General features: G+C 43.7%; 3 protein-coding genes across 6 annotated transcripts in view; 2 read left to right on the top strand and 1 right to left on the bottom strand.

Moving 5' to 3' along the window:
- The window catches only part of kcnh6a (potassium voltage-gated channel, subfamily H (eag-related), member 6a), a 49227-nt gene extending 40259 nt beyond the window's left edge, over positions 1–8968 (top strand). For 2 of the 3 annotated variants that reach the window (XM_042084849.1, XM_042084852.1), the window contains 8 exons: positions 238–437; positions 980–1232; positions 1848–2041; positions 2313–2412; positions 2692–2970; positions 3648–3831; positions 5368–5563; positions 6458–8968. In XM_042084849.1, coding sequence (XP_041940783.1) covers positions 238–437; positions 980–1232; positions 1848–2041; positions 2313–2412; positions 2692–2970; positions 3648–3831; positions 5368–5563; positions 6458–6802 — 1751 coding nt within the window. In that variant the 3' untranslated portion in view covers positions 6803–8968. The remainder of the gene's footprint in view (positions 1–237; positions 438–979; positions 1233–1847; positions 2042–2312; positions 2413–2691; positions 2971–3647; positions 3832–5367; positions 5564–6457) is intronic. The other variant, XM_042084850.1, reaches the window with a different exon arrangement.
- Positions 8969–9296: 328 nt separating this feature from the next.
- On the bottom strand, positions 9297–16313 carry dcaf7 (ddb1 and cul4 associated factor 7). Of its 2 annotated transcripts, none has more exons than XM_042084902.1 (7): positions 15757–16313; positions 15307–15465; positions 15105–15216; positions 14719–14837; positions 11996–12205; positions 11241–11358; positions 9297–10741 (listed from the first exon to the last, which is right to left on the bottom strand). In XM_042084902.1, exons 1-7 carry the CDS (start codon positions 15904–15906, stop codon positions 10569–10571), a joined length of 1041 nt encoding a protein of 346 aa, XP_041940836.1. In that variant the 5' UTR covers positions 15907–16313; the 3' UTR covers positions 9297–10568. The 2 variants fall into 2 exon arrangements, with proteins under 2 accessions (XP_041940836.1, XP_041940835.1); XM_042084901.1 differs by having other exon boundaries at positions 9297–10744.
- Positions 16314–16740: 427 nt separating this feature from the next.
- On the top strand, positions 16741–23903 carry ccdc47 (coiled-coil domain containing 47). Its single transcript, XM_042084879.1, has 13 exons — positions 16741–16876; positions 18300–18597; positions 18982–19077; positions 19250–19424; positions 20576–20697; positions 20934–20999; positions 21195–21296; positions 21493–21603; positions 21805–21890; positions 21989–22047; positions 22168–22277; positions 22744–22911; positions 23148–23903. Exons 2-13 carry the CDS (start codon positions 18310–18312, stop codon positions 23226–23228), a joined length of 1464 nt encoding a protein of 487 aa, XP_041940813.1. The 5' UTR covers positions 16741–16876; positions 18300–18309; the 3' UTR covers positions 23229–23903.
- Positions 23904–27464: the final 3561 nt, after the last annotated feature.

The raw sequence follows: 27464 nt of genomic DNA on the forward strand, positions 1-27464 counted from the left end.
TATACAAAGCTTTAATTATAAACATTTGTTCTAGCCTTAAGCTGTTCACATTACCAGTACCATTGAGCTGGCCATTTCACAACTGCTACACAGGGTAACTGAAGACTTTGATCTTTAGTCCATCACTGTGCTGCCCAGCACCCTTGTGTCCTCTCTCGTGTCCCCTCTCCTCCCTGTTCTTGTTATCTGTGTCCACTGTGGGCTGGTTTCCCATTGACTCTTGTCTATCCCCCGCAGCTCTGATGTACGCCAGCATCTTTGGGAACGTGTCGGCGATCATCCAGCGGCTGTACTCGGGCACGGCACGCTACCACACCCAGATGCTGCGGGTCAAAGAGTTCATCCGCTTCCACCAGATCCCCAGCGGCCTCCGGCAGAGGCTGGAGGAGTACTTCCAGCACGCCTGGTCCTACACCAACGGCATCGATATGAATGCAGTAAGCGGCAGACAGCACGCACGCGCACGCACACGCACACATACACACACACACACACACAAACACACACACAAACACACACACGTGCATACACACACAAAAGAAACTCACATAGATAGACACATGTGTAGGCCAGCCATTCCCATTGTGTCAGATGCAAGAGACACATCTCCTCAAGAGACACATCTCCTCATGAGACACATCTCATGAGACACATCTCCTGTCTTTGAGTCTCTCTTTTGACTCTAATCTTGTCTTTCACCTCTGTGAAATGTTCTGTTTCTGTGACTCTCTTTTTCTTATCTTGCTTTTCTCACTTCCTCTCTCTGACTCCATCTCACACACAAATGCACGCACACACGCACACACACACACACACACACACACACACACACACATACACACACGCACACACACACACACACACACACACACACACACACACACACACACACACACACACACACACACACATGCCTGTTGGTCTGTATAATTTTCACCTTCTACAACACTCTCCTTTCTCCCTCTCTCCTCTCGTTCAGGTGTTGAAGGGCTTTCCGGAGTGTCTGCAAGCGGACATTTGCCTGCACCTGAACCGCTCGCTGCTACAGAACTGTAAGGCCTTCCGCGGTGCCAGCAAGGGCTGCCTACGTGCGTTGGCCATGCGCTTCAAGACCACACACGCACCACCTGGCGACACGCTGGTCCACAACGGCGATGTCCTCAGCGCCCTCTACTTCATCTCGCGCGGCTCCATCGAGATCCTGCGCGATGATATGGTGGTGGCCATCTTAGGTAGGGGCAGTGATTTCCATGAATGAATTAAAACTGTTGCAGGTTTCTGTTCTGCTTTCTGTGTTTCTTTACACCATTTCCTGCAAAGTCTTTTGAATAAGTGACAGCTGCCTAGCTCTGTATGGGAACAGGCGAGTTAGTAGAGTAATGCTCTTAGGCCTTTTCCACCAACAGAAAACCAGCTCCATTCTGGTTCATGCTCCAGATGCTCTCCAACTGTTCGGAACCTGAAAAGTTGGATCAGAGGTGGCGCAAAAAAAAAAAAAAAAAAAAAAAAAACGCTAACATAACATGGCCGCTCATTGTATTCTACAATTCAGCTGTCTGTTGGTTCAAAAACCTTTGTAGGAGTTAGTTAGCTCTCTGGCGCCCCCTACTGTTAACAGATTTCCATGCATTCAGTGGTGCTCTAGCCCAGTCTCTAGCATGGCTAGAGATGATAGCAAGACATGGGAGCAACTGTTTGTTGACAGATTCTCAGACCCCCCCCCCCCTCCCCCCCCCCATTCCTACCTCCTCTTTTCTCTATGCCCTGGTGTGCCTCTCTATTCTATTCTTGTTCATGCTGTACTCTTGCCCCAATCTCCCTCTATTCCACTGTGTTTCCCTCTGTAGGTAAGAATGACATCTTTGGGGAGCCCATCAGTCTGTACGGGCGGCCAGGGAAGTCCAACGCAGACGTGCGCGCACTGACCTACTGCGACCTGCACAAGATCCTGCGTGATGACCTACTGGAGGTGCTGGACATGTACCCCGACTTCTCTGACACCTTCTGGACCAACCTAGAGATCACCTTCAACCTCAGAGATGTGAGTCAGTCACACATACACACACACACACACACTGTTGCAATCGCATGTTTCCCACACAGAAGTATTCCCTTTTTCGGATGTGGGTTTAATTGAAATATCTACTGTCCTGGAATATCACTGTGTATTTACTAAATATTGAATACAAGAATATTATGTGGTGGTAATTTATAGTGGTGGCTTAGCCCACAGAGAGAACCACTAGGTTAGAGAGGGTGGTCTTGTGCTGTGAGATGTGTGTGTATGTGTTACTGAAGCTGGTGTGTATCAGGTAGACAGAATCATGCAGCCAACCCCCAGCGAGGAGTCCGACTGTGGCTACCACCGACCCAGACGCCGGAGAAACTCTCTGCACCGACGCAATCGACCTGGTGAGTAGAATTATCTCCACCCTGAAGGCCATTTTGTATTTGACATGTTGTGTCAAGATGGACAAAAGACACTGCGGTCATTCCCACAGGGGACAAGCAGATCCGTCGGGCTAAGCGCGCTCCAGTGGTCCTGTTTAGTCTATTTTCTCATTCTCATTGCCTTCTTCTTTCTGTCTTTCTCTCACTGTCACTCCCTCTCTTTCTGTCCCTATTTCTCTCACTGTCACTCCCTCTCTTTCTGCCCCTATTTCTCTCTCTCTCTCTCTCGTTCTCCCCCAGATGGAATGGACAGGGACGACGCATACCCTGACCAGTCCTGTGCGGCGGTAGGGAACCACCGGGGGGCGCTGTCGCGTTCCCACTGGGACGAGCTGGGCAGCAGTGGCAGCGCGGCGTCGCTCTCCAGCGAGGAGGACGTGAAGGTGCTGGGCGCCGGCCGCGCTGAGCTATACCCCACCCCCGCTGGCAACGCCGAGGCCCGCGACTACCAGCCCGCCGTTGTCAACCTGCTGCCCCCCAACAGCACCGCCCAGAGCATGGGTACGCACCCTTATATGGGTACGTGTGTGGCTGTGTGTGTGTTTGAGCCAGTGTGTGTGTTTGTAAGTATGTGTGTGCTGAAAATAAAGAGAGAGACAAAGAGAGAGACAAAGAGAGAGAGAGAGAGAATGTTTGCATGTGTGTTTGTATGCGTAAGAGAAAATATGTTCAATATAAAAACTCGATTTTGTGGAAGGACTAAAATATTTTCTGGGTGGTGTGATTGGGCTTCTTTGTTGCAAAACAAGAGTAGCTTTATTGGCCCCTGATAAGCCACTGTCACTGTAAGTCAGTGAAATTTCAAAAACAAATGTAATCTTGAAAACACATCACTATCTAAAGAACTAATGCACTATGACGGACCTATAGAAACTGTGAGTCTGTTGTTAGTCGTTTTACAAGCCCAGCGCAGATCTAAAGTTTCATGTGTGTGACTACACCCTATGCAGATGAGAATTGCTAAGTTTGCAAGCAACTCTGTGATCAGCATGGCTTCCTGTTTATTCCCGTCTTCACCTAACACATTCACACACAGCACGCATGAAGGCGCTTTGAGCGATTTCCTGTTGCAATGAATGATTGTTTTTTTTATCTATCTCTCTCTCTCTCTTTTGCTTTCTTTCTTTCTCTCTCTCTCTCTGTCTTTCTGTCTTTGTCTCTCTTTCTTTACTCTCTCCATCTCCTCCTGGCTCCAGCGCCCCCTCTGAACGTGTCGGGGCTGTACAACTACTGGCCGGACCGGCGGCCCAGTCAGTTCTCGGAGAGCCAGCAGCGGCGCTCGTCCTCGGTGAGAGCGGCCTACGGCCCGCATGTCTGCCCCGAGGAGAGGCCCAGCGAGCTGCAGGCCCGACTCGAGCTGCTGCAGTCCCAGCTCAACAGGTCCGATACACACACACACACACACACACACACACACACACACACACATGCACACATGCACACACACACACACACACACACACACACACACACACACACACACATGCACACACACACACACACACACACACACACACACACACACATGCACACACAGGGGATTATCAGGGACAACAGGAGGAGAGGCTCAGTCTTACTCGAAAGGAGATGAAAGGTTAAGTGTGATCAGTGGAAAGGTTGGAGGACAGATCAGGTTTAGTGGTGGTCAAGGAAAAAGAGCCTTCTTGAGGAGGAAAGTGGCGAGATGAGCCATCATTAGGCGCATTCAGTTCTAAGACCAACAGTTCTAAGAACACATTTCTACTAACTACTAACTGGAGCGGCTACCCCTAGAACTACACAGTTCCTAGGGCTGTTTTTCTGTTTGCATTCCCACACAGTAAGAACTGTGAGATGACTTGGCACACATTAGTAGCCCAATTATTAAATGAACATAAAGTAATGAAACTGACAGCATTGCTATTTAGTTACTAGCTAATGACTTTTATTGGCAAACTAGAGGCTCATGGTATCAGGAAGCATTAAAGGCACACTATGCAAGATTTTTCACCTTTATGAAGTCAATTTGATGGTAAATTAACTTGTAATAGGCGAATCGTTCACCTAGCATAGCTATACAGCATAGACGTAGTGAGTCCCTACTGAGAAAACCAGCTTGCAAGAGTGGCGACCCGCCAAAACTCACAAGAATCTAGACATTACCCTGTCAGTAGATATAGCTCTTAGAAGTTTTTGCCTGTTGCCTATTTATAGTAGCAGCGTAACATATAAATACATCGCAACTCTAGAGGGAGCTCTAAACTCGCCAAAAATACCTAAACCTGCATAGTATACCTTTAAAAAAAAAATAATCAGCATTGTTAATAACATTTCTTCTCATCTGTCCAGAATGCATTTGTTGCTTGACAGTAGCCAGTCTCTGCAGCCTTCTCATGCAGTTTTTATGTTAAAGAAAAGCACATAGATCTGATTCTCGAAGTCACGGAGTACTGTCGGTACGGAAAAAAAAGTTGCTGCAGCCAGGCAGCTACAGCGCTTCACTCTGGGGGGCATGATTTTAAAGAACTGTATGTTCTAGGAACTGCAAAAAGACCCTACAGTGCGAAAGGGCCTATTGTGGCAGATGGAAAACAAGTTTGAACAGATCAAAGTTGGTCAACAAAAGAGACAAGTAGAAGGAAAAGTCAAAAGAGGAGAACGCTTAGAGTGGAGGACAGTAAACACGAGCAGGAAGTGAGTGAAAAGGAGCAGTAGAAAAATGAAGCTTTGTCAATATAACTGGGAACTATGCACATATTGAAGAGTATAGTAGTGTGCAGATCACAACAGCAGAAATCAGAAATAATGCAGAGTGAGGAGCAACCGTTTTCCATTTTCTCTTCTCATTTCTCATAGTCCATCCACCTGCTTCTCTCCTTTCATGTCTCCATTCCTCTATGTGTTCATGTCCACCTGTCTGTCCACTTCCTGTCCCAGGCTGGAGACGCGGATGACGGCAGACATCAACGTGATCCTGCAGCTGCTCCAGAGGCAGATGGCGCCCGTGCCGCCGGCCTACAGCGTCGTGTCAGCGCCGCCCCCCTCCAACCTCTACACCCCCAGCGGCGCACAGGTGCTGCACACCGTCAACCCCCCCGTCCCCCCACCCATCCAGATCAACGACCTGGTCAAGGTGAGGGTGGCAGAGCAGCTCACCTGATGGAGATGAGTCATGTATGATTGCTCACAGATAGTCATGAGGTTTGCTGCTAGCATTTGATTGGATGATCTCAAAAAGTTGCCCAAAACAATCAAAAATTGTTCAGATTGAAATTATATTGCCCGGTCTCAATGGGAAAGTGTCAAGCCACAATTGCTCAACAACAATTTCCCTGTGTAGCATCACCTTAAAGCTGTAATTGGCAAGATTTTTTTGATCATATTCACTAAAACACTATCGACACTATGCTCCGACAGAACAACATAAATCAGCAGGTTTTAGAAAAAAACCCGCACTTCTACCTCCACCTAGAGCCTGTTATTTGTTTTGCAAAAATTCACAGCTCCTGGTTCTTCTGGTCCAATCAGAGAAGGGCTGTGTTAGATCTGACTGTCAATCACAGTCTGGTGCAGCCTGGTGCGCACTGACGAGCACAAACTCGATTAGAGGGTGCTCGGTGGTAGTGGGGGAGGGGCATGAGAGTTGTAAACCTTCAAAATTTTGGCTAAGTCCCCTCAATCTGTCAGACTTGCCAACTGCAGCTTTAAGGACAACTTTTTGAGCGATGTTGCCAGGCAACGACATGACCAGTTGTTATTGTTTTGATTGGATAATACAAGTAGCCACTGATTACTAAAGTGCTCCAGTTGACAATGTGTTCAGCAGCAATGCCCAGATACATTCCTCAGATATGTGGGAATATGGGATTGGCACACAGTAGACATACCAGTAGTACAGTTTATGGCAGTGTCATGAAATAGTACTACTAAGTACTACTAAGGAAACATTCAGCTCCTCCTAGTAGTAATGTCATCTCTATAAGCCTCCTCCCATGTCTGTGTCTCAACCTCTGCCTTTCTCCAACAGAGCCCTGAGTTAGAAAACTTCCAGCACAGGTCATCAGACTCACTGTCCAGTGGCATCCACCTGACCGTGGCCTCAGACGACACCATGTCCATGTCTCCGGAGATGGAGAAGCAGCCCGCTCTCCCTGTGTCCTCGGCCCAGCCACTGGACCAGGTCAGGCCCCAGCCCACAGCCCAGCCTCAGGGCAAGGGCCAGGGTGCGGAGGACCCCTCCCAGTCCCCCCAGCTCTCTGGACTGCTGTGCGGCAGCCTGCGCTTCCCCTCCCTCCCCGACAGCCTGGAGGCTCCCAGCAGCCCCACCGAGATCCAGCGGCACGTGTCCGACCCTGTCCTGCCCGCCAGCTAGAAGCCCCCCCCCCCCACACACACACACACACACACACCACACACACACACACCACACACACACACACACACACAAACACACCTCGCCTCTAAACCCCCCTCTGTCACACCAGCACTTCATCCTCTGCAGTCCTCCCCTCCAAGCTCAGCGCCACCTACAGGCTGCCCAGACACAGGGCACCTTGGTGCTTGTTTTTCTCAGTCCCCATTTCGGTCTCCCTGCTTCACTCCAACAGAGACTGCGTCCATACTCCATACTCCAACTATTGACGGACAGAAAACACCAAAGCTAGTGGATAAGAGAAAGAGAGAAAGAGAGAGAGAGAGAAAGACCGAGCAGAAGAGAAAAAGACATAGACAAACATACACATACTTTTGTGCTTTTAAATCCATATAAATATATATTTGAAACTTCAAATGCCAGGCATGTTCTGCTGTCCAGTTGGGAGGTTCACACAGGATAATGTTTCAAAATGATCCTCTTGAGTATACTCCCCACTTTTTGAAGAATTCAATACTGATAATGTTACAACACCAAGTAATAGCTTTCACTGAGAATTCATTTGATTCATTGTCTTTTTCAAAATATGTTTGCTATCGGTAAAAATGTTTCTTATGACGTATCCGTAATTACCGTTATTACAGTTTGCAGTAGTAGTAATTGTAATGAGTCAACCAAATGAAGTGAGACTCTGCCAGCTGCCACACTGCCAAAGGCCAGCACAAATGCATGTGCACATATACACATAGAAGCATATACTCTGATCAGGGACTTTTGAGATTTCTTGAAGTTTCTTTTCTTGAAACCAATCTAATGTTTTTATACTATCTATTTATGGGAAATAGTGGGTATCTCAAATCAAGCGGACCCTCACTTTGAATAGAGATTCTGAAGAATGTAGCACTTTTCTCTAGTTTGTGCCAGTAGTGTTTTTGCTCAGGCTCTCTGGATGTTGTTGTCATTTAACATGGAGCATGGCAGCTTTTTGGTGAAATGAAAGCTAAAATAACTCCATGGTCATGTTATTTCTACTGTAATATTTCACACAAGAGCAGACACATTGGCTGTCCTGTATGAAGTTTGATGGGCGGAAGCCTGTTTGGTGAACATGCGTTGCATGTAACATGTCCAGTGTATGTTGTATGTAACATGTCCAGAGTTTGAGCTGATAACTGATGATAATTGACTACGTTGTGTCTTTCTGGTTGTCACCGTTTGACAACAGTAAATTGCTTACTGTCCATACTTCAGAGACCTAACGGGATAGTGGGACTGGTTTATCTCAAACTAACCACAGTCGTAACCAGAGGAAAAGCCATAATAGATAATAATATAATATATTTCAGGTGCTGTTTTTTGAGTCCTGAGAGACAGTTCATTGACAGTCTCATCTCTACTAGAATGTGGTAACCACTGTATCACACACACACCTGACCAGGGCAAAGTTCATATACACGGTTCACAAGGACTACAGGTCAAGGCCCTTTGCCGTTATTCAGTATTTGTGGTTGAAGGACAAGTCACTGTCTGGCATGTCATTTTCTATTGCACTCTTGCTCCACTGTCCCCTGACCATGTTGAGATTTGGAGGACCTGATTTTTGTAACAAACTGCCTGGAACGTTAGACATGGATCATGGTGTGTGTTGTACCTGTGTATCATGCTTAGATAATGGAACTCTGTGAATGGTGTGGCATTGACAGAAATGCCCTTGTAAATGACATTCATAATGTGTGTATTTGAATGTGTGTGTGTGTATATATATATATATATTTATATATTTGTGTTACATAATCCACACTCATGGTGAGTTGGTTGTTTACTCACATGGATTGTTTCACGTTTTTGTTTTTTTAAGTGTATGCCCGATAAACAATTGTGTGAGATGACTCACGTGACAGATGCTGCACCCATAGTGGGTGGATACTTGTTCTGGAGCTGGCAAGACTTGACAGTAGTGGTGGACAGTGGCTGCCAATCACTTTGGAAGTGTTAGATGGACATCATGGACAGTCCAGGAGCTGGTGAATGTATCCAAGGTTCTAACTTTTACTTGTACGTAAAGGTTTCCTAAAGCACACAATCATTACCGTTTCCTTTTTTAGATTGAAGATTGATTTATAACACAAAGTAGTAAATAGATGTAAATACAGATATCTGAAAGCTTCTGGTGTCATTTCTGCTGTTTTGTTAGAAATGTGATTGACAGATGTGTCTCTGTATTTCAAACCTGCCTAGACAGCCCTAACATTATCTGAATTACCCGGCAAATCATGTTCAAAGCTAGGACAGGTAACAGGAGCCAACATAACAATTATTGAGGGTGCAAAGAAATATTGCATAGGCTCTTATTAAAATGTATATGTATGTATGTATGTACACAATGTATATACATATATAATCAAATTAAGAATTGCTGCCTCTATGTTCAAACTGACAAAGAATTCAGTTCTTTACACTGTCAACTGTTGCGAAGCAAGAAAATTTAAGTCAATTTTAAAACAAGAATTGTTTATTAAAATACAAAACTCAGTCACTGCTTGGGACTACACAAATCCTTCACTAGTCACACTGTTTGCAAAATAACAAAGATGTTAAAACAAGTGGCTACAACGGCATGAAAAGCACAGGATTTACAGATGACTGCAAAGTCAGAATTCTGTAGTTAGACTACACATCAACCCTTCCTAGCAACAAAACTAAACAAACTATAGAACACACTAAACCAAATATGACATGACTGAGTAGATAAGATTTATATGAATATACACAATCTCCTGTTTTCAACATGCAAAGGACCAGACCTTAAAATAAAAAACACTAAGAGGCTATACAGTGATTATAACAGAAGGAGAAAGCTACAGCATTATCCTTTTTCTGGGGAAGAGTACACTTCCGCGTAGGCCTACTGCCATTATCTGCAGTGTGCCGTTAGAACGGTGCTGATGAAAGCGTTTGAATATAATTATACCCTTTGACTGTTGAGCTGAAGAATGCTTTTGCATATTTGAAAACTAACATAGCACAATCAGAAGTGCTGCTTCAGTTCTTGACTTTCTTGTGGATTTTTTTTTTTTATTCACCATACAGTCAGGTGCATTCTCATGATTACAGCGTCTTCTGTGATGGTTTATCTTAAAATAACTCCCACGTACAAAATCTAACAATCTCGACAGGAATACTGACAGGGTACTGACCTGTCCAGAGGACATTATGATCAAAAAAATGAAACCGTCTGTGCATCTATTTGCAATTTTAAATGAATGTGTTACACTATCATTACACATGATATTCACAACATACAAAAGAATATGCCAGCTTTGTTTTGTTGTTTGCAAACTTAACTTCAGTTAACAATATTTCAGTCGCTTTCTGTTACACCTTCCAGTAGACCCAAATGGTCATAAAATGCTGCACAGAAACATTCTGAATGTCCAAAAGTCCGGAAGAATTATTTAGACTGTGTAATGGTGTATACACATACCAGAATCCATACAGACACACAGACACAACGAAGCTGTGTTCCACGTATCGTCAGTTCCTAAGGAGCAGGCTTCAGTCCAGTTAGAAACATTCACTGCTCTCTACCCACAGCAATCCTCTACAATCCTCTTAAGGCCCATAATCATATCACCCTCAGGGCTCTAAGATATTCTGCTTCCATCTTCAGTCCTTCAACATCAAGGCCTTCAACCACAATACACCCCCCCCCCCCCACACACACACACACAAATCTTCCTGATGCATTTCCTCCCTTTCTGAGCGTTTACACACGCAGGATCTCCAGGCAGTTGTTGTAGCAGATGGCGATCCAGTCGGGCTGGGTGGAAGCCCACTGCACATTGTTGATCTCGCCCTCGGCCGTGTAGGCCAGGATGGGGTCCTCGATGGCTCGTGGCATCTGCTGGATGTCCCAGATGAGCGCCTGGTGATCGTCCGCTACAGTGAGGGTGAAAGAGAGCAGGGCGCGTGGTAAAGACAACTGCTGTCTGGTCTACAGCACAAACGAGCCCACGGGACACGCATGAGCCTGGTGTCAGGCTGGGTGGCGCTACAGAAGAGCCGAGCCAGAAAGTAATGGCAGCAAAAGTGTGTGTGTGTGTGTGTGTGTGTGTGTGTGTGTGTGTGTGTGTGTGTGTGTGTCATTGAGCATGATGTCTTTACAAGGAGGGGTGTAATCAGAACTCCAACCCAACATACCCCCAGTCCTAACTGCAGCTGTTGCATAATGTCTGTGTGAGTAAATGTCGGTGTGAGTGTGTGTGTGTGTGTGTATACGTGTCAGTGTCGGTGTGAATAAGTGTGTGCATTCTGTGTGGGCGGTGTATAATGTGATGTGTAGTTTGGAGCCAGGGCTGAGGGACACGCGTGTAGAGGCGTGTGTCCCTCTCCTGCCTGGGCCTGCGTGTGTGCGCGTGTGTTTGTACTAGTCTCTCACCTGCTGTGCAGATGTGACAGGAGGAGTGAGGTGCCCAGGCGATGCCGTTGACGCACGCGCGGTGGTTATTGAGCCGAGCGACCGGCGTGCAGGGCACACGCACGTCCAGAATCACCACCTAGCAGATGCGGGGGATGAGCAGAAATTAGACAATCTGCAGCCAACATGACTAACAGTTTTAAAGTTGCTTAGGATAAAATGGGTTTTACAAAATACCAAATAAAGAATGTAATATAAATGTTAAGAGTCCAAGTGGACACTTGTTTAAAATGTACTTATTAATAGTACTTCTCCTGGTCTGTAAAATGACGCCTGGTCTGTCTAATGACGCAAATGTGCTTTTGACCGTTCGTGCCCTGAAAGGAAAGTCTTTCACATTCATATTCGGTTACATCTGCCAAGAACGATAGAGAGCTTACACATTGAGTAACGAGTAGCCTAATGAGTAGGCTACATTTTAGCTCTACCGTAAAACCTTATAGCGGCGTGGACAAATGGAATGACTGCTAATGTGTTTAATCTTCACCTAAATAAAGTCAGGGTTTAACAGTCAAAACGTATGTTTACCCGTGAAATTTGTTCACAATATGAAAGTGTAGGCTGTATACTGTCGAATTATGCGAAAACGTGAAATTCGACATTTTAACCCGTACGTTTGTTTATCGTGGATTTTCTCAAAATAGCACTGTGCGCAAGACGACTGGTTTCGCCTTGCATGGTCACATTTACGTGTATAGGTGAGCAGATGGACAGACCTCCATGCCGTCCATGGCCATGGTGGCCAGGTAGTTGGGGTCCTGCTTGTTCCAGCAGAGGCGCAGCAGCGGGTGGTGCTGAGGGTCCTCATAGATGATGGTGCTGTGCTCCAGGTGCCGCAGGTCGAACATCCGCACTGAACCATCCGCGCCGACCGACGCAAACATGTCCCTGCCTCCACCCGCACGACTGAAGGCTATGTCATACACCTGCAGACAACAGGAGGAAGGGGAACAGATGTAAACTAGAAAAGCATTTCCTGAAGGAAATACAGTGCATGAAAATGCAAAAAATATGATGTAAAATATCATACAGAGTAAAAACAAACTATTTTGGTTGCTAGGTAGATGAGGTGTAATACAGTTAGAATGACTGAACAGTTAAATAGGTGGATAGTTTAAATGGTTAAATTATTTGCTAGGTAGATGAGGTTTAATATAGTTGGAATGACTGAACAGTTAAATAGGTGGATAGTTTAAATGGTTAAATTATTTGCTAGGTAGATGAGGTTTAATATAGTTGGAATGACTGAACAGTTAAATAGGTGGATAGTTGAAATGGTTAAATTATTTGCTAGGTAGATGAGGTTTAAAGGATAATTCCGGTGTGATATTGACCTAAAGTGTATTGAAACAACATGCTGCTACTGGAAGAAACTGGAATCCATGCATTTCCACTGAATTATTTTTGGAATCTGATCCCTTATCATACCTGTTCATTCTTACTCGTTGCTCGACTTATCGTGACTAAATTCAAGATGGCTGCAAACGCTAAACTTCGTGAAGGTAGTGTCCGTCTTGTAAGTAAACTACCAGTGCTTTTTCAAAGTTCTCAATGTCTCGTTTTAAATGTCAGGGCCCTCGGAAGTCTACCAATGAAGTGTGGAGATACATTGAGCCTCGTAAATGGGTGTAAAACAGTGATTTATTTGCATGGCTAGCCCGATGCCGAAGCACCACTATTGAAAAAGCTGTTGGTAGCATCGGCTAACTAGCGCCAGATTTTGGAGTGCAGGGGACAAGCCGAGATGGGCTATGAGACATACGTTCACACTCGGTATCATGTTTCAATACACTTTAGGTCAATATCACACCGGAATTCTCCTTTAATATAGTTGGAATGACAAACAGTTGTGGGCAGAAGAAACAGTTGAACAGGATATATAGTCTTAACATAGCCAGTTTGTATGCTTAAAGCCTGAGACAGAGTATATAGTTTAAAAGTTAAATGTAGATAGTGTAATGGATGTTGAGACAGAAAGTTGAATGGATGTTGATAGGCAGATTGTTTAATGGATGTTGATGGATAGTTTAATGGGTGGATGAGTGAATGGTTTGAAGAGGATGAATGGATAGAAAGTTGGATGGAATGTGCCTTATTTGTAGAATGGAGAGACACAGAGAGAGTTGGCCTAGTTCAACAGAAAGCAGTTCATACAGGTGCAATCAGTTTAACTGGCTTTTTGATGGGGCCTAGTTGAGCAGCAGGGAATTACCAGTGCATAAAAATGCAAAACATATGGTGTGAAATATATTGTTAAAACAGATGATGTGCTAATTGGCAACTAACATGATGAGGTTTAATATAGTTGAAATGACTGAACTAGGTAGATGAGGTTTAATATAGTTGGAATGACTGAACTAGGTAGATAAGGTTTAATATAGTAGGAATGACTGAACAGATAGGTGGATAGTTTAAAAGGTTAAATTATTTGCTAGGTAGACAAGGTTTAATATAGTTGGAATGACTGTACAGTTAAATAGGTGGATAGTGTAAAAGGTTAAATTATTTGCTAGGTAGATGAGGTTTAATATAGTTGGAATGACAACTAAGTAGATAAGGTTTAATATAGTTGGAATGACTGAACAGTTAAATAGGTGGATAGTTTAAAAGGTTAAATTATTTGCTAGGTAGATGAGGTTTAATAGTTGGAATGACTGAACTAGGTAGATGAGGTTTAATATAGCCTGGCCACCTGGCCTAGGATTCTAATTGCTTAACGGCAGTCTTAATAGAGCCATATTGTATGCTTAAATCCTGAGACAGAGTATATAGTTTTAAAAATGTAGATAGTGTAATGGATGTTGATAGGCAGATTGGTTAATGGATGTTGATGGATAGTTTAATGGGTGGATGAGTGAATGGTTTGAAGAGGATGAATGGATAGAAAGTTGGTTGAAATGTGCCTTATATCTTTGTAGAATGGAGAGACACAGAGAGAGTTGGCCTAGTTCAGCAGAAAGCAGTTGATACAGGTGCAATCAGTTGAACTGATTCTTTGATAGGGCCTAGATGAGCAGCTGGACGTTGATACAGGTGCAAATCAAGTTAATTAGCCCATTGTGATGTCATCAGCCTAATGTTAAGTCTAAGAACAGTACAGCGCATTTTCATGCACTGTAATAAAGTACACGGGTGTTTCTGTAGTGCAACCGGTACAACATGGAGCTAACATGGAAATTTGTATCTGTACTGTAAGTTGCTGTTTGAACTTAAGTCAGCTAAGTGTATAATTATAATATAAGCACAGAAAGGAACATTACATTCCTGTCTTTTGAAGTCCATACAGAGTTAATAAATAATTGATGTGGACATGACCAGCACAATTCAGCAGCATGTTGGCACCAGAGGTAACATGTTCATGCTTGAGGAAATATGCATTTGCATTTTCTATATATTCAACAGTCATTTAGAGTGACTAGGTTTTGATCCATCTGCTCACCTCTTTATCGTGGGCGATAAGCTGGGTCTTCACATGGCCAGACACCAGGTTCACGCGGCCCAACACCTGACCCGTCTCCAGTCCCCAGATAGTACAGGTGGTGTCGATACTGGAGGTGCCTTGGAGAGGAAACGGGTACAGTTACAATCAGCTCTTCACAAGTGTACACACACACACAGTCAGCGCCATCCACACAGACAGACACACACACACACACACACAGTCAGCGCCATCCAGACACACACACACCTCTGAACACTTTATCTCAGAAATAGAGCCAAATCAAAACATTTACATACATTCACTACAACCAGTCAGGAGACATGCAAACTACAGACAAAAACATGACACGGACTCCAGGCAGAAGAAGTTGCGTCTTCTCTCACCCAGTAAATTAGGGTCCACCTCGTTCCAGTCAAAGGACGTTAGTGGCGCACAGAAGTCGGAGTTCTTGTTGTTGTTCAACAGGCACTCAAGGCGTGTCTCCGTGTCACTGACCTGCGCAAAATATGAAGATGATCTATGCTCTTGTAAACAGCCTCTACGGTGTAATAATCAAGCTGTATATATGAAGTATGAACTGCTCACCCTCCAGATGCGCAAGTAGTCCCCACTGGTGGCGAGGAGGTCGGGGTACATGCCCTTGGTGTCTGGAATCCACATGAGCTTAGTGGTGGGGTAAGGGTGATCGAAGGTATTCCTGCAAACAAACTCTGAACTCTCCTCTTCCAGACCCACAATCTGCACCTGTGATCACCCACAACACAGGTGCATCCACAAATGGTCACACACACACACACACACACACACACACACACACACACAGCAAAGCATTTCAAGCTTATCGGAGCTGTTTTGAGGGGTTTGAGCATTGTGAATACTACAGATATACTACAACGCATCGGTGTAGGAATACAAGAGGATCTTCTCAAATTTGTGTACGTTATACAAGTCATGAATTGTCTAAATAACTAGGACAAGTTTCAGTTGGACAATTCTACGAAGCATAATATCATCGTAAAAAATATCACATCCTACCTTGTTGTTGTATTCTTCCACAAAGCTCCCAAGTGCCAAACGGAACCGCTTGTCGGGCCGCACGCTCCAATTCATAGCGTACACTGTCCATGGCGCCTCGTATTTATAAATTTCTTTTCGTTTACCGTGTAGCGACATCTCTCTGGCCATGTAAAGTTCTATTATAACAGCAGGTTAACTGAAAGTACAAACTGGTCACGATATATGTGTAACTATTTTCAGAAAAATGTCCCTAACAATATTGCGTTCCATCCACAAGAGAAAGTAATGGTTAACGTTAGCTATGTCATATCTCCTGCGAACTGCTGCTAGGTTAGCTGCGCAGCGTGCTAGCGTCAAACAAAGAAACAAATGAATTTCGTTAGCATAAACCTGCAGTGCTCGGGCAACGACTGTTTTAAATGTTGGCAAGATGGAGAAGAACAGGACCCTTGTTATCCTCGCACTAGACTTGAATATCTGATTAAATCTGTTCGGCCTTGTCCCACCGACGTCCACTGTTTTTCACCCCCGACTTTTTTCTTGGATTCCTGCCTCCTCCCCTTAAAAGTAAGTGAAAACGGCGACAATACACGTGTGTGGTGAACATCCTGTTCTGAAGGATATGGTCAAATGCAAGTTCCGTTAAGTAAAAACAACGCCTTTTAAAGGCTAGTGCAGGCCTCCAAAGTTGTGTTCTTTGAAATAAATAATCAAATTATTCATAATAATGATAATAATGATATATAATGAATTGTTCACGCAACTGACACGTGGGGTAAATGGTAAATCATCCATAAATCAACGAATATTTCCACCAGAGAGGGTTGAAGCGGGTTTCTAATCAAGGATCTGATTTGTTTCCACCTCACCTTTCTAGAAAAAAGGGCTGCTTATGCATCTTGGAGTAGAACAAACATCATAAACATTCTGACCTGTGCTCTCTGCCCAACCTGCGTTGATTTGGCTACCGTGGTCCCTTTAAATGGAACTTGTTATAGCTGGGTTCACACACCCTGTCATTGCCCATGGGGTGCTAGCACGTAGCTAAATATAAGCTGGGACCTGGGAACTAGTGTGAAGTACTTGAGGAAGCTCCTGGTCGTGCTTCTTCGAAGATCACGAGAATCTGCCCGATAAGGTAATAATATGTGCTACACATGGTATAAATATATATTTATAAAAACATACTTATTTCATGGCAGGGAATGTAAATGAGTGTCCTGCCATGCTGTGCTGTTATACTTGTAAGCTACTTATCGTATGCTAACCAAGGGTAAGGTAGAAGACTAGCATTTCTTCCATACAGTATGTGGGGGATGGGTTTAAATGCTAACCTGGTTACTATCAACAGTAAGTAGTGAGCTAATTATTCACACTGACAGTAGATGGCTATGTGTTATTTTAAAGACAGAAGCAAGTTAGTTGACCGTGATCGTAGTTGAATTTGTGGACAATGTGCCCTGAAATAAGGTTAATCGATGGCTTTGACGGTGTTCATGTTGTTTGAGCTAGACGTTGGAGTTAGCCGGGTAGCTGCATGAGTTGAGCTAGCTATGAAACCGAGTGTCATGTCTGTCATAGATCTGGGTTAACTTACAGACAAATAAAGCAGAATCGTTTAGCTAGCTACATGACTTGACTTACGTTCGTGTGTGCTTCTTCACAACTTCGCTTGTTCTTATAAACCAAGACACTTGGACGTGGTTAGAATGCCTATTAGCTTGCCATCTAATCAACTTGTTAGCCTACGAAGGTAATCAGTTACATTTGGACTGTGCAGTTGCCCCAACACCCTTCCAGTGGGACAGTTGCGATTTAAACTATCTGTTAATGAAACAGTAAACGTGTTTTGTGTTTAATGTTGGATCTGGGTGCTAACTTTCTAACTGTCATTTTGAGCTTCTATAACATCAAGTTCAGATTTTTCCAATATTGTCAAAATACAATGCGAAAACATTATTCTTAATAGTTCTAGCGTTATTAATCCAAAGAATGTGTTTTACAAGTTTTCGAGTCAAGACCCTTATAGTCCTATGCTACAGGGAGTCGGTTAGGCAGGTGTCACTATAAGCAGTTGCTTAGCTTTTGGGACTAAGCAGTTTTGAGCATAATCTTCTCTCCATCGTCTCGGAGTTGTTCGTAAGCCATAGCTATGTCTAGTAAATGTTCACAGCTTAAGGAATGCATTCTAAGTAATAGATAAAAAAAAATGATATGGTGTGTACTTCTTTACCAAATAGTATATTACTGTTTTAATATTTCGATGTATCAAGTAACTGTAGGGTGACTGTACATACCAGAGGCCACAAACTAGTCCTGTGTTGAGACTCTCAGAAGGGGGATGCATCATCAGTGTGTGCCAAGGTCTTTGTCCTTAGCAGCTGAATTTAGACCTATGGGTCTTTTCAAAGTTGTATTTTCTGGAAGTACGTAGTCCTCTGCAGTCTGACTGTTTAGCGCTCTCTCTCTCTCTTTCTTTCTTTCTTTCTTTCTTTCTTTCTTTCTTTCTTTCTTTCTTTCTCTCTCTCTATCTCTCTCTCTCTCGCTCTCGCTGTCCGCAGATCCAACACCATGAAGAGTGCGCTGCTGCTCGTGGTGCCTGTGCTCCTGCTGCTGGCCCTCCCGGCTATCAGGGGCCGCTACAACGACGACTTTGATGACAGTGAGGACCTGGCCGAGTTTGACGACAACGACTTCGCTGAGTTTGAGGATGTGAGCGAGGACCAGGGCACAGAGGCTGAGACAGCCCCTCCCCCGCCTCGGGCAGCGCCTTCAGCACCTGTCGACGAAGAGGACGATGATGAGGCCACCGTGGAAACAGAGGATGGTCAGGATGAGTTCTATGATGGGGACACGCAGGTGAGCGTGTGTGTGTGTGTTGGGATGGGGGGGGGGGGGGGGGTGGGGGGGGGGGAGAGCAGTGAATGTGGGATCATTGAGAGAGTAGCATGGGGACTGAAGCTCGGACTTAAGAGGATTTGGTTGTAAAGCAGAATATACGCAAGGCCTCTTTCGATGTGGCCACTTCAGAGAACCACTGCTCTCAAAGCTTGAAGATAAGACTGTCTAAACGACATGACCTAGTCGCATCGGGAGATATTATTAGTGTCTTATACTTTGCTAAGTCAAATGGCAAAGCAGTACAGAGTTCATGGGCATTCAGAGAAAGAGAGAGATTATTTATCCAGAAAGAAATTAAGGTAAAAACACCTGTACACTGTCCATTATGCGTCACTCTTGCAGGATCAGGAGTACAGCAAGTACGACACTGATGAGTTTGAGGGTTACGACACCAAGGCGAACCCCTCTTTCAAGGACAACACCCTCATCTTGCGAGAGGTAGGACGCACTGTCTCTCCCCACCACTAATTGCACTTACACACTTCTTCCGCTTACACACCTGAAGCTCGTGGACACCTGTCCTGACCTTGACCTTGAGGTTGACTCACCTGAGGGCCCGTAGACAGGATCATGACTGTCGGCTGTTTTTGTCTCTTGGCGTGGTCTTCAGGTCCCAGCCCACCTGCAGAACAGCTGGGAGAGCTACTACATGGAGATCCTGATGGTGACCGGCCTGCTGGCTTACATCATGAACTACATCATCGGCAAGAACAAGAACAGCCGCCTGGCGCACACCTGGTTTAACTCGCACCGTGAGCTGCTTGAGAATAATTTTGCCCTCGTAGGTGGGTAACAGCCTCTCTTCACTCGTTTCATACTGCTGTCACTGCTGTCACTTTATTCCCCCCACTTTTCACTTCATTTAGTCATTTGCTCCTTTGATTTCTTTGTGTTCACTCTTCGCTTTACGTTTTAATATCTACCCTTCACTCATTCCACTTCTCTGTTGAAGAACAGTATCGTAAACACCCCCAATTATCACCACTTTTGTTTAGAAATTCTAAAACAACAATGTTTTTTAACACTTCAAAATAACATTTGCTAAATGAACCTTACATTTTTCAGGAGCCATAGGTGTGTAGATTTTAACAAAATCTGGTTTGGTTCTTAACGGGAGCATTTACTGCCTGAAATATCCGATTTTGTTTACCACGCTCGGAGTTATAGTGCTGGCCTGATGGGTCGCCTATTTATGTCGTTTCAACGGCACATGAACGGTTAGACCGAGAATTCTCGTCATGAAATTAAAATTCCACTGGAGCTCCAAACGGTTGTGTACAGCCTTACAACACTGTTTACAGCTCTTCGAGTCACGGTAAAATGTCATTTTTGGTACATAGCTAATTTAGATACACCTATGGTGTGGGTGGTTGCGTTTCTTTAGGAGTCCGCCGTCTTGGTTTGTATAGAAATGGATATTAAGTGACATACACGCAAGACGGCGGAAATAGGGGGAGTTCCGATATAATCACATAGTTTCATTGTAATGAAGATGAGCTTGTTTTGCTATAAGAGTGGACCTGAGACTAGATTGAGCTGTACTCTACTGTATGTAACAACATAGGGTTACACTTTACTTGACAGTGTCGACATAAGAGTGACATGACATGAACGTGTCATAAACGTTTATGACAACGCTTCTGTTATTAAGTGACATTCGGTTTTTGTCATAACAAGTTAGGGTTAGGTTTAGAGTTAGGGTTAGGATTGGGGTTATAGGATTAGGGTTAGGTTTCATGTGTCATATTTGCATATGAGTATCATAGCAGCAGTTGCACAGCACTGTGTGACGTCAGTGTCGCATCTAGTTAGGACATTCCAATTGAAAACAAGTAATCGAATTGGTTTCGTCACTAACGATCGCATCGCAAGAAGCCATGGACATGGTGTAACATCCGTGGAGCGTCTGTGTTGATGGTGTGGTCTGTGCCTGCAGGTGATGACGGCACCAGTAAGGAGGCCACCAGCACAGGGAAGCTCAACCAGGAGAATGAGCACATCTACAACCTCTGGTGCTCTGGCCGTGTGTGCTGCGAAGGCATGCTCATCCAGCTCAAGGTGTGTGTGTGTGTGTGTGTGTGTGTGTGTGTGTGTGTGAGTGAATGGTGTAAAGGGGAGCTGTTAATGTCTTAACCTCAGACCGAAGCCCCAGACTTGTTTGACTGGTTTTATCTCGGGATCAGGGTCAGCGTCATTGTTTTGTCTTCGCAAGGGTTTAGCTAGGTTGATGAGTTAACAATGAATGCTAATGATTTACTCCTTCATGGCTAAATGCGTTTTCTGCTCTCCACCAGTTCCTGAAGAGGCAGGACCTGCTGAACGTTCTGGCCAGAATGATGAGACCAGCCTGTGACCAAGTGGCAAGTGCAGTTATTTCTATACAGACCAAAATAAAGACTGGAACAAAAACCGAACCGAGGAGAAAGAAAAATGTCTAATGTAGAAACAATATTTCTGTAAGCCTTTTCTCAGTGATTTTTTTTTTCTCTCTCTCTCTCTCTCTCTCTCTCTCTCTCTCTCTCTCTCTCTCTCTCTCTCTCTCTCTCTCTCTCTAGCAAATCAAAGTTACACTGAATGATGAGGATATGGACACATTTGTCTATGCCCTGGGCACCAAGAAGGCCATGGCTCGCATGCAGAAGGAGATGCAGGACCTGGTAAGTCAGAAAACAGAGCTGATGTGTGTTCATTAGCATCTGCAGCTGAGAAGAAGAGATGGCAAGAGAGAGACTCCATTTAGTTCTGTTTGGGGTTTATGATGGTGTCATGTATAAATGCATTTTTAAGCCTGACTTCATATTATAACTGGGCTTTGTAAATGTGTAGATCTCCTTGTGTCATTTCTTCCCTCAGAGCGAGTTCTGCAGCGACAAGCCCAAGTCGGGGGCGAAGTACGGCCTCCCTGACTCTCTGGCCATCCTCTCAGAGATGGGCGAAGTCACGGACGGCCTGATGGACAGCAAGGTGAACGGCTGAGTGTGAATTGGCAAAGTAGGAGTGCATGCAAAGCTTATTGTAGCCATCTCAATCTGTATTCCCATGGGGTTTGCAGAGTGACTTGCCTTGGTGGTTATTAGATTGATCTACTGTTGAGTGATGTCTGTAGCTTAGTGTGTGTGTGTTATTTATGACCTTTTTCTTCCTGTGTGCTTGCCTTTCTTCCAGATGGTACATTACATCACTAACCATGCTGACAAGATCGAGTCCATCCATTTCTCGGACCAATTCTCTGGTCCAAAAGTTATGCAAGAGTATGTGACCTCTAACTTGCTCTTCGATGCTAAGCAGTGTTTGCCAGGTGAATGTTGTGAGACTGTTGTCTGATGGCTGCCCAAATGCTTTGTTTCAGGGAGGGCCAGCCCTTAAAGCTGCCTGAGACTAAGAAGACGCTGCTGTTTACATTTAATGGTGAGAATCACACACCACACATATGTAAACAAACAAAACATCCATGAACAAGAACACTTTTGTCACAAGCTTTTGTCTTGAATTGCAATAAGCTGTGTGTGTGTGTGTGTGTGTGTGTAGTGCCTGGGATGGGTAACACATCTCCCAAAGACATGGACTCAATGCTGCCTCTGACAAACATGGTGATCTACAGCATTGATAAGATCAAGAAACTCCGCCTAAACAGAGAGGTAAGTAGACAACACACCAATGACAAACCTGCTGACTAGTAAAAAGTTTGCTTTCTTCTCCATTAAATGAGTCTCTATCGTCTCTTTAGTTTTGTAAACTATTTATTTTCTGCACGTTCATAACCTGTTTCCCCTCAGAGGTACTCGCATACCCAGGGTCTCTTGGTCCTGGAAAAAAACAAAAACATTTCAACCAAGCAAGGTTGAAAACAGAATCTGCTTTTATTGGCCAAGTATGTTCTGGCATACAAGGAATTTGATTTCCGGATGATGTCCCTCTAGCATTGCAACATACTGACTAATGGACAGCACAACACCAAAGACACAAGAGGAGTGTGAGGACTTTGCCAATACTGTCCAGTGTGTTACCCTTGGTCAAAAGCTCCCTCTAGTCTAGAGGCTAGAAGTCTTATCTGTTTGAAATCTGATGTTGCCCTCCCTCACCATGGACTTCCTCCTTGTGCAGGGGAAGCAGAAAGCCGACAGGAACCGTGCACGCGTGGAGGAGAACTTCCTGAAGCAGACTCACGCCCAGAGGCAGGAGGCTGCTCAGACACGACGTGAGGAAAAGAAACGGGCTGAGAAAGAGCGGATCATGAACGAGGAGGATCCCGAGAGACAGCGCCGCATGGAGGTGTGTGTGTGGGTGCACGTGTGTTTTAGTGACCTGCATTTGTGTTTTGAAAGTCAGACACCTACATTCTTTGCTGTTTCATTGTCAGCCCCTGAAAATCTTTTTTTTTTTTTCAAAACGCAGAACAAGAGTTAGCAACTAAAAGTATTTTGGAAGAGTAGAATTTACAGTATTCCTGCAGTGAAAGTAGAGGGCAAGCAGTTATTTTAATATCTCTCTCCCTCTCCATCCACCAGGAGGCTTCTCAGCGCCGTGAGCAAAAGAAGATGGAGAAGAAGCAGATGAAGATGAAGCAGATCAAAGTGAAAGCCATGTGAAGGGGCACAATGGCCCATTACACACACATATATATACACACACAGAGAGAGATGACTTCTTCCATCCTTACCTTGTGAGGTGTGTGTGTGTGTATGTGTGCACACACATTTATATTCTGAAGTCTCCAACACACTCCTCTTTCTGGTTGAATGTGCGCCTCTTCTACCTGCTGCAAAAGATCTTCCATATCATAGAGCTGTCACCTTGCCAGCATGTGTCTGTCTCGTCCTGCTCTGATTTGGTCTCTTCCTCTTCCTGTGGTCTGGGGTTGCTTGTAAGAAGCTCTTTGCAGCCGACAAGGGAGTGTTTTTAATTGAAAGGTTGCACTTGTGATAAAATAGCTCGCCTTCTCCGCTCAACTACGCCCATGACTGAAATCTCTTTTTTTTTTTAGGTGAATTGTAGGCATGTTGGAGATTTTTTTTTTTTTTTGATTTTTTTTTTAACCAAGTTGTCATGATGGAATGATGTGTGTTTTTCATGTTAATTTAACGCTAATGCAAGATGCACTGCATTTTTTAATAGGACTCTGGCTTGAATGGTTCTTTACTAAAAGCTTGGTGAGTAATGCCATTGCTTTTGAGGAAAGAACCATGCAGTCATGAGACCCTGTCATGTTTGTGTTTGGCTTACACAAACCACAGATCAAATTAAAAAGAAGTTGTACACTGAAATTGTGTAGATTGTCTTTTCACTTGAGTCAAACCTAAAATATAATTAAGTGGGCACAATGAGTGGCCCTTTTTCATAGTAAACATCACATAGCTTTTGATTTGGGTACCCACAATTATTGTTTCCCTAGAAATTTTTCAAGCAGCAGGGGTGTTAGTCACAGAAAGTTGATAACTGAGTAAAGCTGGGGGGGTTGGGGGGCATGTTCCCCCGGAAGAACAATTTGAAAAATGACTCCTTAAATGAGGACTTCTGGCGAGTTTTGTCAAAAGAAATGGACAGATTGAGAGTTAACAAATATGACCTTACCATCAACAGATTCAAGGCATCTACTATGAAAAAAGATGCCAGTTACAAAGCAGGATTATCGCAGCATCTGAACTGATCACAACAAAAATCTTAGTCATTATAGACAGGATTATTCATGTTTTTTTTTTGTGTTTATTTTTAGCTTTTTCATTTACAGCACATTATTGGTAGAAATTTATATGAAACAATAAATAAATAAATAAATAAAATGGCACAGCACAGAATATTATTATTGATAATTTATTGAAAATAAAACCTTAAAGCAACACCAAAGAGTTTTTTTGTACCTTTAAAATAATGTTTCCAAAATCGTTTCAGTGGTTCATCAACTCATAACATAGTCTAGTTGCATGCCCAATAGTGAACCCAGAAATGTTGAGTACCCTAAAGTTTAATTGCAGAAAAGTCATCTATAGGCCTAGTGGATGGATTTCAACTTCAGCTAAAAGTTGCACCTTGGGCAATTTGCATAATTAGCATAATATAATTAAAGTGTGAATAGGGTAACAAATTTAAATTATAACTATCACCATGAAACCTTTGCAGTTGATTACTTATATTAAGATGAGAAAAAAAATGCATTGCATGTTTTTTCAATTTTAATGTTTAAATATGCAAATGAGGCCCTATCTCGTTAAATATGCACTTATTTGCTTACAAACAAAATTAGATCGTTTGATAAAGCCAGGCTCAAAATTATTTTTCCAAGGGAAAACACGTATACTTGGGGGTCTGAGTTGGTGAAAACCCAGTCAGGAGGCAGTGTTCCGTTGTACCGTTGTTCCAGTGTACCATTCCGGCCTTCATCATGCCCAGGATTGAAGGATTGAAAGATTTTATTAAAGCATAATTACTCCTGCAATAACCCTAAAAATATATATAATCTGGATGCTAGCTGAATGTGTTTAAGATCCTTCCATGAGCATTTTGTCAGCCAATACAAGCATCAGTGATAGGTGGATGTCAAATACACCTTGAATATACACGTGCCTTACTTGTCAGTGGTGTGTATTTGTACTGCAAAGATGTAAATTGACTCCCATCACCTGTCATAACAGGTTCCTGCAAGCACAGAGGCCCAAGCACCCTAGTAGGCCAACAGCTCATGCTGGCTGGAGAGAGCCTATAGCTCCACGGTGTAAGCATAACCATTTGGTCCTTGTCATTTCCTGCTTTTATTTGTTTCTTTGTATTATCACAAGCCTCATGGTCATCCCTCCTCGCTGTCCCTGAGCTGACCATTTGGGTGACTGACTTTATCAAATTTATTTAAATATGGCACATGCATTTGTATTGCAAAGCTGTAAACAGACCTGCATCAGCTGTAAAAACAAAACAAAAAACAGCTTGAGTGTTGGAGACCAATCAAAATACTCACATAGTTCGCCTCGACAGCCAAATTAGGAGGACCAGCTCAGATAAAACAAACCTACCGGTATGTACAGTTGTCCCCAGAATTATTGGCACCTATGCTAAAGTTGACTAAAAAGAGGAATATAAAATCATCTTTTGGAAATTGATCTTAATGCCTTAGGCAAAAAAATTAGGAAATATCCAACCTTTAAGGACACCCATTTTCTTTGTGAATGAATAATGTATCATAAATAAATAAATGTTCTTCCTTAAAATACAGGGGTCATAAGTATTGACACCCCTATGTTATATTCCCATAGAGGCAGGCAGATTTTTAGATCATGGATCCAGGATACTGTCCTGTTTGCATCCTGATAAAGTTCCCTTGGCCTTTGGAATTAAAATAGCCCCATATCATCACATACCCTTCACTATACCTAGAGATTGGCATGGTTTTATTTTAGTTAGCCTATTAGCTGGTTTGATTTGTATTGAGCTCAATGAGGCTATAGGCTAACTGAAAAAAACATTGCAGAAACTTTGATTCTATGACAGTCACTGCCATACATACAAACAAGAAACTCCAGAGGGCTTTAAAATACTCTGTATAAAAATATATTTAGGCCTATAATAAAAATAAGAATTATACTGTGAACTATCTTCATGGCCTGGTCAGAGGTTTGGTGAGTCTTCAACAGGTGAAGTGGCACAACCCATGGTTAAAATGTAGCGATGCCAGTGTCGCTTGGGCTTGATGTCCTTCACTTGGTCATCCTTCTGGGTTTTCTTAGTCTTGTTCTTCCCACTGTGCCTCTTTGCCTTTCTGGCCTTCTTCTCAGCCTTGGCGAGTGCTTTCAGCTGTTTCTTCCTCTCAGCATCCCTGACCTTCCTCTCCAGCTCCACGAGCTCCTTCAGGTCCAGTGGATCTGCTTTCATGTCTTTACAGGCACTGCTGCTGGGAGCATCCTGAAAAAGATGAAAAAACACATCATAACATTTAGTTTTTTCAAAATCATCTTACAAGGCACAAGTTTTCAAACATAGTAAGGCAAGTCAATTTCTCATCTACATTTGCCTTGACCATTGGGCATTGGGCAATATAAATTATCATAGTCTTGGGAAGTACCTGAGGAGGAACATCAGGTTTTTCTGCTCAGGGCAGTTCCACCCAGGTGTTTGGCACTCTGTATTATAAAACACACAGATATGGAAATGACCAAGAGATTCTGAGACAACAGTTCAAGTTTATGTATAGCCATTAATGACTTTACGCACTTTCTCCATAGACTTTATAGTTTCGATTCGCGGTCACTGTTGAGTAATGCTGTCAGTGCTCTAGGAAAGCAGTCATGTCTCACCAGCAATGTAGCTGGCTGGCTCCTGAACTCCTTCATGAGCTTCTGTCTGCTGACGGCCATATAGATCAGAGCAGACAGCAGGGCCTCCTCTCTCTCCGTTCTCTGTCTCTCCCACTCGGCTTTCTCCTGCACGCGCTCCCTCTCCAGAGCCCTCAGCTCCATCACGTGCTCCTCTTCCTGATCCTGCAGGAGCTGCTGCAGATTCATACGATCCTGCTCCAGAGTGGTGAAATTAACCTGACTCCACCAGATGGATTGCTTTGCATTTGCTCGGCATATCCATCTGAGAACTTCCTTTTGGAGAACTCTTGGGAAGGGGCGAAAATACTGGTTATACACCAATTGAATTGAAATAGAAATATCAAAGATTTATATTTCTGTGTAATATTATTCCATATTTAGTGTAGTCATTCCATATCAGAACCCCTGAAATACAATTCAAATAGAAGCATGAAACTTCAGAAGTGGTAAATTTAATTTGAGACCAAAGTTATGCTTCTAAGCAAAGGGGTTCATATGCAGTAAGCATTTGATTGTCAGTAT

Source organism: Alosa sapidissima, chromosome 3, assembly GCF_018492685.1.
Source record: "Alosa sapidissima isolate fAloSap1 chromosome 3, fAloSap1.pri, whole genome shotgun sequence".
Taxonomy (NCBI): Eukaryota; Metazoa; Chordata; class Actinopteri; order Clupeiformes; family Clupeidae; genus Alosa; species Alosa sapidissima.

Coding starts and splice junctions, on each gene's coding strand:
- ccdc47 (XM_042084879.1), top strand. CDS start 18,310: ATGAAGAGTGCGCTGCTGCTCGTGGTGCCTGTGCTCCTGCTGCTGGCC. Junction 19,425..20,575: donor GAATAATTTTGCCCTCGTAG/GTGGGTAACAGC, acceptor CTGTGCCTGCAG/GTGATGACGGCACCAGTAAG. Junction 22,278..22,743: donor AACTCCGCCTAAACAGAGAG/GTAAGTAGACAA, acceptor CTCCTTGTGCAG/GGGAAGCAGAAAGCCGACAG.
- dcaf7 (XM_042084901.1), bottom strand. CDS start 15,906: ATGGCCAGAGAGATGTCGCTACACGGTAAACGAAAAGAAATTTATAAA. Junction 15,217..15,306: donor ACTACTTGCGCATCTGGAGG/GTGAGCAGTTCA, acceptor TATTTTGCGCAG/GTCAGTGACACGGAGACACG. Junction 11,359..11,995: donor TGGCCATGGACGGCATGGAG/GTCTGTCCATCT, acceptor CGCATCTGCTAG/GTGGTGATTCTGGACGTGCG.